Raw genomic sequence first — 10269 nt, forward strand, 5'->3', positions numbered from 1 at the left:
CTTTTTTTGAGCATGGGCTGTTCTATTCAGGAATTCAGCCATTCTGCCAAATGTCATTCGTTCATCTGTCATTGGACAGGATCTCTGAGATTACAGGGTATCAATGAGCATTTCAGTAGGTATCAGATAGTTTCAGAGGGTTTCCAAATGAGTTCCAGTAATTTCTAGGGGCGGCTTAAGAGGATTACGATGTTTTCAGAGAAGATCAAGCGAAGTTAAGCCTCGTAAGAAAATCTGAACCTCTCTGTAATCCATTTTCACATATTTGAATGAGACAAAAAATGATGGATAGAATCAAGCATCACATGGGTTCTCATCGGATACAAATAAACTAGAACCACACAACTTCACTTTCAACTTTGGCCGAAAGGGCAATTCGATTTATTCTTCGTCAGGATCAATCAATGCCACACATGCTCGCCACAACTCCAAGCACAACGAAGCCTTCTGCGAAAGATAGGTAATTGCTTCTAGCGTCTAACGTCGGGCCACTTCCACCACCACCACCGCCACCGTTAACACAGCTCATCCAATGTAGCACTCGGTGATGGCACTCTGTCGACATCTTCCGAACCGCCGCTGACAGTCACTGCAGCTGGCAATCGAATTCTATGGAAAGATTCGCAACAGTATAGGGTTTTCGGGATATTAGAAACAGACGACGTGGATGGAACCGCATCGAGAGGCTGTACTACTTACCGCACCATCACAGGAAACGTAACCCTTGGAGTGAATGTATCCATATCCGCAGGACCTCGCTCCATATGCCTTGCATGCGGCACAGGTTTTGGCCTGTGCAGATTGTTGGGTGGTAGGGAGTGTACGAAAGTATGGATTCGAGAACGGGGCATCAGATCATCAGTAGAGGTTGAGAATCATGGAGGAGAAATATTAATCGAAATTGTGCATATTCTGTTAATACATCTGTTTAATATTCACATTGAGAAATTCATTAGAATTTTCGTTTTTTTTTCAAAAGTTTGAGCATTATATGATTCAGGCATTTTTCCTGGAGCTTTTTGAGCAATACTTGATGATTACGTACATAATCTTCTAGAATTTGCAACAATCTTTTCTCAACAAGTATTTTCGTCAATGTATTACTTCAAATATCAAGCATAACGAAATAACAGAAAAACGTCAAACTTTTTCTCAAAAGCTTTATCTTAAGTTCGGGTGGTAAACATTTAAACAAATTCCGTAAAAATCTCTTTATAAAAAACATCCTTTTATAATGAAGGAAGTATTTGTCTCGGAAATCTGCTGAAAGTACTAGTAGACTTCTATCACGTCTATTATAGAACTGTAGAACTTCTTGATTATGCCTTTTTTAAGCAATTTCTCCGATTTTTTTTTTATTTTGAAAATTTTTCACAAATATGGTGATAAATACAAAGAATGTCTTCATGCCCTCTGCCACAAGTTCTAAAAATGTTTCAAATTATGATCGCGTTAGATTTTTTCCACAGGTTTCGTAGAAATTTCTGGATAATCTCCGAAAAAAATACTGGTACACCCGATTCTTTTTTTTGCACGGGTCTGGTTTTTGCTGTAAATCTGTCAAATTTCAAACGGTTCTCATGAAATGTTGTGCACATGTAGGCACAATTAGTACTATCAGTGTACAAAATTTCATGAGAATCAATTCAAAATTGACTGATTTATAACAAAATAACGACCCGTGCAAAAAAAGAATCGGGTGTATTACATTTCTCCTGGAATTTCTTCACAATTTATTTTCTGTAATTACCGCGAAAGGGGAATTCTTGTTATCATTCTTTTCACGAGTTCAGCAAGAACCCTTTTCAAAGATTTGTTTTTAGAATGTATTGCTTCCCGTGCACTTCTGTAGCATTTTCTCCAAGATACCCTCCAGGAACACTGCCAGGAATTCCTTAAGAGATTCTTTCATCATTTTTTTTTCTAGAATTCTAATATAAGGGAGATTGTCGCAGGATCCCAGCAAGAATTTCTCCAAAGAATGCATTCTTCAGGCAGTACTTCAGAGATTTTTGTGTACTAATCCGTACTAATAAACTGATTTGGGATTTCTCGACTGGAACTGGATGTTATTGCGTAGAAACGGCTATCTCAGTCTTAATTTACTGACGATTTATTTTATTCTACAAGACATTTCGGTCATGGAGTTTGGCCGTATGCAAGGGAAAAATTGTCTATCGTCCTTGTCCTTGTTACAATTTGCATGACAAACGCAAATCCAAATTGTAACACGGACAAGGACGATAGACAATTTTTCCCTTGAAAAAGGCCAAAAATCATGGCCGGAACGACGGGTAGAATAAAATAAATCGTCAGTAAATTAAGACTGACATAGCCGTTTCTACGCAATATCTCTTGAGAACTTGATTGAAATAGTTTTCCAAGATTTCCTTCAGATTCGCCCAGGAGTTCTTCCAGGGATTCCTCAGAAATTTATTGGGGTTGTCTACAAAAATTCCATCATTACCTTTTCCGATTTCCACAGGTGTGCTTTAACAAATTCCTTCAAGGATTTTTTCAGAAATTCTGCCAGTTATTTTGGGCATTTTATGAAAAAACTAATGAAAAATTCAATGGAGAAACATCTTAATCCTGAAGGAATTTCTCATGGAATTCTTGAAAGAGTCCTTGGAATAATGTTCAAAGTGATCTCTGGGGGGTTTTAAAAAAAATAAGAAGAATGTCTAAAAAACTCCTTACCTTCGAAGTAATCCCTTGTTGAAATCCCATAATAAGCCCTTCTAATTTTAAAGACACTTCTTTAAAAATGGGTGATGGATACCTAAAAAAACGAGGAAGAATTTCTATTCTTTCTAAATTCCACAAAAATCTACGGTAAAATTTCTGAAGGAAACTCAGGATGTACTTCCGAATGAAGCTCTGGTTGAATCGCAAGGAGATTCATGAAAAAAATCAGGAGAAATTTCTGGAGAAATATCTGGAAAAAGTCTCGGGGAAACCCTTGGTAGAATTCCTAGAAAAGTTTGAAGAAGTTCTGAAGAATCTTCTTTTTAAATATTCTTGGAGGATTTTCTGAAATTAATCTAGGAGCAAACTGTAGACGTATTTTTGAAGGAATTTAGGCCGATACAAATATTTATTTCACTTTTTGTCCCACCACTCTTTGACTGGTCGAGGGGGATAAAAATAATAAAGCATTTGTTTTGAAAATATTGACAAACTCATTGGATTTGTTAAAGAATTCTTAGCAAGACCCGAAATTTTGAGAAATATTTTTTTATCTGCCCCTTTAAAGAGAATAATCCATCCGTCCATCTATTTTCGAAAGAGAAGGGGAAGACAAAAATATAAATTTGTATCAGCCTTATGTAGAAATACTTCAAGAAACGCCTCGATAAGCTTTTGTCACGATCCCTATGAAAATTTTATTGAGAATTTTTTATAAAAAATTGTGTAGGAGTTTCTAAGTTTCTTTTTTTGAAAAAAATCCTCATGAAATCCGTGGAGAAATTTTAATAGTTGTTCTTAGAGTAAATGCCAGAAAAAATAAAAAATGAGTAGAGTAATATCGGAGGTAAATTTTGAAGAAGTAGCTGATTGAACTCCTCCAGGAATTTCTGGAAGCATTCTCGCTTAACCCTTTAGATCCTGATATTTTCGCCACTGCTGCAGCAATCTCGTTGGCCTCGAGTATTTTTGTTATGCTCGGTTCATCGCCAGGTTCAAATTGACCGCTTCGGCTCCAAAGGATTAAAACACTGAAAGTAATAATGCTAGACTCTCTGGAGGAATTCCTGCATAATTGGATGAAACCCTTAAGAAATTCTTGGACATATTCCGGCGGAAATTTCCAATACTCAAAGCAATTCTTGAACAAATCTCTGGTGGACTTCTTGCAGAAATAACTATTCGAATTTCTGAAGGAATCTCTGGTAAACTTGCTGAAGAAACCACTAAAAAAATATGAAGAAAAATATTTGAAGAATATCTAATGGACCCTCAGTAGAAAATACTGGAGGATTTTTAGGAAAAAATTCAGAAGGATTTCTAAACAAATTTCAAGAAGAATTTCGCAATTTCAGAAGGAACCCATGAATGTCCAACTTAAAGATCTTTTGGAAAAAATTCTGGAGAAGTTTTTGAGGGGATAACTTAAGAAAGCCCAGGAGAAATTCCTTAAGAAATCCCTAGATGAATTTCTATAGGCAACATTAGAAGAATTTATCAAAAAGTCTGTGGAAGAATTTTTAAGGAAATTCTTGGAGACCGGAAGTTTGAACTTTTGATTTTCTGAAAAATATCGCTGGAAGGATTTTAAAAAATATCCTATAAGAATTCTCGTTCAAATTTCTAAAAGAATTTTTGAAGCAATTGCTGAAAAAAACCATAGAAGCTTCTCTAGAAAAAAATCTGGGGTATTCTCTACAGTAGGGTGGCCCACACTTATATGAAAAACAAAAATTTCGAAATATGCCTAGTCTTACCTCCTAAATCAGTTGTTTCGGACTCCCAGAAGCTACGTTCAAAATTTGAGCAAAATCGGTTGAGCCTAAGGGGGCGCTCAAAACGCTTGATGTTTGTATGGGAAAACTTGGCCAGATGTATGCAGAAATTTTAAGTTTTCGAATTTTGCCGCTAGGTGGCGCTGTAAGCGTTAAATAAATAAACCCTTTGATATTATTGTAGGTGACTATATGCCAAAGAACTTTGTCGAAGACCGCAAAGTGATCCGACGGCTGAGAAAAAAGTTATACCCTAAGCAAAGTGAGGCAAAGTTTTGAGATTTCATTATTGATATTATTCCTTTACATGTATTGGAAAAACAACAATAAAGTTTATCCTCACTTTACCTAGGGCATAACTTTTTTCACAGACGTTGGATCACTTTGCGGTCTTCGACAAAATTCTTTGGCATATAGTCACCTACAATAATATCAAAGGGTTTGATTATTGAACGCTTACAGCGCCACCTAGCGGCAAAAATCGAAAACTTAAAATTTCTGCATACATTTGGCCAAGTTTTCCCATACAAACTTCAAGCGTTATGAGCGCCCCCTTAGGCTCAATCGATTTTGCTAAAATTTTGAACGTAGCTTCTGGAAGTCCAAAACTACTGATTTCGGAGGTAAGACTTGGCATTTTTCGAAATTTTTGTTTTTCATATAAGTGTGGGCCACCTTACTCTACAGGTTATCCTAAAGCAATCCGTGGAGTAACTACGGAAGGAATTCGATAAAGGTTTTATAAATCGATTCTTAAATTTATTTCTAAAGTAATCTCTAGGAAAATTTGGGAAAGAATCTAAAGAAAACTATAAATTTTCTAAAGAAATCCCCTAAAGAATTTCAGAAACAGCTCTCTCAGAAACCTCTTAAGACATCCCGGGCGGATTGTTTTTAAATACCTTAGAAGATTTTATGAAGGAAATGCTTGAAGAAATTCTGAAGATTTTTAGGACGGTTTCCTACATGAATCCTTTGACAAGTTTCTGAAAAAACCGAAGGATTTTTTAAGAAATTCATGAAGAAATTATTTTTTCAAATGAATATAACTTTTTTGAAGATCCCGTTGAGGAACTTCAGAAAGAATTTGTGGGATGATTGAATAAATTTCGGGTGCAAAAGTTTGTTACAACAAGGGTTGTTTTTTTTCGTAAATTTGTGAGTGCGTAAACAAATAAATAATCACGTTTCCTCATGTTTAAGATATTCCAGAAAACTGTTCGAATAAACGAGCGAAAACTTGGAAATAATCATATTGGCGAATTACATAAAATTCGCATGCGAAAGAGTATTTTACAATATATAATATAAATGAGATTTTTTATAAAGGTATTTTTTCTGAAATTTGCCGGAGAGAGTTTATGAGTAATTCCCTTACATTTTAAAGATCGTCAGAAAAACTTCAAATGTAACACAAGAGATTTGTACGAGAGAGCCACAACCAATTAAAAAGTTTTTTTTTCTTATACTTATGATGGCTCAAAAATATCGCAAAAAATACGTAGATGATTTTCTTACACCCAGCACTCATGTATGGAAACGTAATTGTTTATTATTGTTTAAAGCAATTACAAAATTCCGTAAAACGGGGTAACTTTGATAGTTTTTCAGTGCATTTTCCCAACACTTTTCCATGAAACAGTATTTCCCCTAATTCTATATTTTTAAAACAAGTACTGGGGTATCCGATAATCCTAAATATTTTGGATTAGTGTAAACACATTAAATCTTAAAAAATAATCACGGATTGAAATCTTAGGAGTATGAACATGATGAGAGAAGCTTTGTGGAACATATACACATAGACTGCTTCAGAAATTATAAATACACTAACGATTAACTGCCATTTGAATTTGAGCACAATATTCAAAAAAGTTGCTAACGAAGCAAATAATACCAATTTTGTTGATGTTTCTGGTAAAAGTTAAAAAATAGGGCTCTGTAAACTAAATGATTAAAATTTGAAGTTGCACAAAGTAGTCAAAAAATGTAGCATAGTAGAAAAGAAAAAAATCTCACAGATAAAATATTCAATGTAGCATAGTAGAAAAGAAAAAAATCTCACAGATAAAATATTCAATTTCCAAACACAATGAAAATTGCTGTATCGATAATAAAAGATATTTCTCGATTGCTAAGAGAAAAAACTGGAATATCTGATCAAGAACCACCATTACGGGTCTTCTCAATACAAAACTTTTTGTTTCAAATTTCTCAACAACACCAGTAGCAACAAACGTTAAGCAAACCAATGCATTGCAATGTCTTAATTACTGCTTACTGCATTCATTTTTATGGTATGACAAGCTTTCCCATCTCAAGGATCGAATGAGCTGAACAAATCAGTTCGTTTAGATTAAATGCGTTCAGGAAAGCTAAGAAACTGTGTGGTAGTTCTTATGTTCCGTAGAAAACCTTGAAAAATAAGAAACTTGAACTCCGAAAAAATGTTGTGGAAATGCCTTTATCGATTTTTCCCAAATTTTGATGAAGGCATTCCTTGAACAACTTTTTGAGAAAGCGAATGTGATAAAAATTTAAATGATTTTTGGTATTTAGTGATAAATAATGTTGAACTCATTAAATAGCACCTTTGTGCAAATACAAATTTGAAATATTAAGTTATTTGTTAGAGACCACGACTGTGGTTTAAAATATCAAGACAATTGAAAGGAAATATAAAAATATGGAGTACAATATGTTATACTCTGGAAGAAGTTGGTAAAAATCATTAGAACAGTTCATTTAATTTAATAAACAAAGTGTATTTATAATTTCTGAACCAGTCTATAGAATTTTTATATCAAAACATTGTTGTTTAACTAATTCTACATATAAAAATGAGTTTGTGAAGTACTGAGTGAAAAGCACAGTGAATTTATCTATCCAAAATCATTATCTTTCTAAAAATATATGTAAAAAGAAAATCGCGTTAAGTGCTGTTCCTTTGAATTCCACTAAGAATTTGCATCCTTTGACAGATACGTATTTCGACCTTACAGTTGAGGTCGAAATACGTATCTGTCAAAGGATGCAAATTCTTAGTGGAATTCAAAGTGTTACCGTACGGTAACATTTGGTTTTGTTTAACTGTGATGTGGGACGGTAGGCTCAAATACATTGTAAAGGTAGCAACGTCCAAATTAAATCGGTGGGCGGCTGATGGGCTAACGCTACAAACGCACCTCGCAATGGATGGGTGGCTGAGCGATCGCGGCAGTCAGGTGGGCGGATGCAGGAAAACGCGGTGCTGACCGACAGTCCGTCAAAAACTGAGTGCTGGTAGGGGCGATATTACAGCGAGGCAGCTGAGAGGAGGTCAGTAGAGAACAGACGAGCATACCGCGAGGAAGTATCCCCAGAATTTGATTGTCGAACAAAGTGTCCAAGTGGTTTTTTTTTTCGGAAAATATCCGTCCTACGTGTGACAGCCCGATCACTCGACTTGAGACTGTTCGAGGTGGTTTTGCCGACGGGTATTTCGAACACCATTAAGAACCAGTGATTCCCGTTTGACCCAGGCTTGGCATTAGACCCCCAGGAGTTTTGTCGACCGGGCCTCAAGCCGGACACCAACCCGACCTCGTGGCTCCAGCTACACCATCGGAGCGTTACTCCGTTCCTGCCTGTAACTCCAGTGGTTCTGAATTCCCCCGGGCGGTCGCCCGAGCCAGCAACCATTAGCCAGTAGTTCGTCGCTTCATTGTCACACCGTCTGCGTCTGGCCTCCACACCTTCACGCCTTTTCTCCGCCTGGCACGAGGTGAATCACGGTGGCCAAGGCCGCCGATCCGGCCTCTGATCCAGCCACCGATCTGGGACGCCCGAAGCCGTCCCGCGGGCCATCAAGCTTTTGTTCTTCCACACGAACGCCAACCGTGGAAGGTCAGAACCGGCACTCATCTGTAACGACCGGCCCATCCGTTTGCGCATACCTCTACGGACTCCCTCGCTTGCGAAGCTGGTTCGCAACCGGCGCCCACGTGTGTCGCCCGGCCCATTCTTCTGTGCGTCCCTCTACGGTAACCTGTGGTGGTTGGATACCACTGCCACCCCGTCATAACCATCACCGCCCGCCGTTGAATACTATCAATAAACCGTAAGTTCATTTCAAAAATTAATTTTAGGACTCCCACATCCGAAGCTCTCCCCTACTAACACGCCCTGGGACCCGGGAGGCAGAAGACGGCCTTGTGTGCCCACCCCGGAAGCGGCCGAGGCTCAGACCAGCCGCTTGGGGCTTAGGCCAGTCCCCGTCTGGGACGGTGCAACTACTCCCGGGGTCAAAAAAAGTTTCAAAAGGAACAGTTTTTCCTTTTTACTTACAGATAGTTCCCTAACAAGCCCAGGTTAATCATAATAAAAATATATGTTTAACGGTACATCAACATATGATTACATGTTATTCATGATGAGTTTTTGTTTTTTGAGTAGCTTTTGAATGTTTTATGAACAAATCTTGAACAACCCAGATTTAACTACATGAAATTACAATGACATTGCATACTTTTAGGCGTTGTTCGGTGTATGGAAATGTATGTCCCAAATTACAAAAATGATTCCATTTCGTAAAAACACCCTTCGTTAGGACATTCAAGGCCAGATTTGTAATCTACTGTGATGGATCTATCGAGAAGAGTCCATTCATTAAAAAAATAGTTGAAACGAAGTAGTATAGCAGATTGTTTTAAGGGGTTGACAAATGAAAAAAATATCAACAATTTTTATTTTTTGCTCAAAAAGTTGTATATAAACTGGGTTTTAATGAAAATACATCTAAAATGAACTTTCATATGTATAGTTTTGATCTAAATTTGCCATTTTTTTAACTGATTGAAGGAATCATAGTTAAAAGATAAACTGTACAATGCCTGTCCCACTATCAAAGTTACCCCCATTATCAAAGATACCCGTTTTACGGTACTAAAAATATTAAATAACAGGTTAGTTTAAGTTAGCACAGCCAGTTTCAAAAAAATTGTTTATCTCAATTCAAACTTACATAAACAAACACCAAAGCATCAGTATACGCTGCTGATACCAGAACGAGGGCTAGTAAAATACACACTGTTTGTTGCTTCATTGTTCCTTATTTAATTATCTATCGATGTCTTAGAATGTTTTAATATCACACTAGATGTCAACACTTCGCCTTACACTGTGAGCAATCCAAACGCAACTGTATCGTACCTTCCGCCGTGATGGGCTTATATTCCCTTTTTGCTACTCATTCTGCTTATCGATGAAAGTACATACACATTACACACCGTGCGAGAAGACATTCACTGAAGGTGTTTGACCAAATGATAACACAGGTCGACGATGGAAAAGTTGGCAAGATAAATAAATCAGAAGAGTATAGTTTAACACCAACTGGTCCGAAGTTTGTCAACGAGGTTTCTCTGAACCCCGCCAATACTCGGTGCTTATCCTTCAAATGCTGCTGACACAAACTTCGGTCGTTCTCAATTCTGTCGACCAGTGTAGTTATTTTGAGCGCAAATAAGCATCAAAACAATATTAAACCATTTGTTCAGTTGACAGCAAATACTTTGAAGTGTTTCATTTCATGCTAACCGCATCCAACTCAAAACCATCACACTCTAATTAGATTATTCATAAAAAAAAGCGATCAAAAAAGCATCCCATTATAGTTACATTCAACAACGCAAAACGTTTCTTAAGCGCATGTGATTCCCCTACCGCCGGCCGGTGAACGCGGTGGTTAAAGGCGACACTCGAGATGGCTATTATCGTGGAGCACGCTGACGCCGCCCGCTCCGTCCTCGGAACCCAGGTGGCGCTT

The 10269-nt window shown here is 37.3% G+C and overlaps 1 protein-coding gene across 1 annotated transcript; it reads right to left on the reverse strand.

The window, feature by feature from the left end:
* Positions 1-346: 346 nt before the first annotated feature.
* On the reverse strand, positions 347-9634 carry LOC109622804 (uncharacterized). Its single transcript, XM_020077246.3, has 3 exons — positions 9466-9634; positions 700-792; positions 347-609 (listed from the first exon to the last, which is right to left on the reverse strand). The coding sequence occupies exons 1-3, from the start codon at positions 9544-9546 to the stop codon at positions 526-528; spliced, it is 258 nt and encodes an 85-aa protein (XP_019932805.1). The 5' UTR covers positions 9547-9634; the 3' UTR covers positions 347-525.
* Positions 9635-10269: the final 635 nt, after the last annotated feature.

This window comes from Aedes albopictus, chromosome 2 (assembly GCF_035046485.1).
Source record: "Aedes albopictus strain Foshan chromosome 2, AalbF5, whole genome shotgun sequence".
In the NCBI taxonomy this organism is placed as follows: domain Eukaryota; kingdom Metazoa; phylum Arthropoda; class Insecta; order Diptera; family Culicidae; genus Aedes; species Aedes albopictus.

Coding starts and splice junctions, on each gene's coding strand:
- LOC109622804 (XM_020077246.3), bottom strand. CDS start 9,546: ATGAAGCAACAAACAGTGTGTATTTTACTAGCCCTCGTTCTGGTATCA. Junction 793..9,465: donor ATGCTTTGGTGTTTGTTTAT/GTAAGTTTGAAT, acceptor CAATCTGCACAG/GCCAAAACCTGTGCCGCATG. Junction 610..699: donor ACGTTTCCTGTGATGGTGCG/GTAAGTAGTACA, acceptor ATCTTTCCATAG/AATTCGATTGCCAGCTGCAG.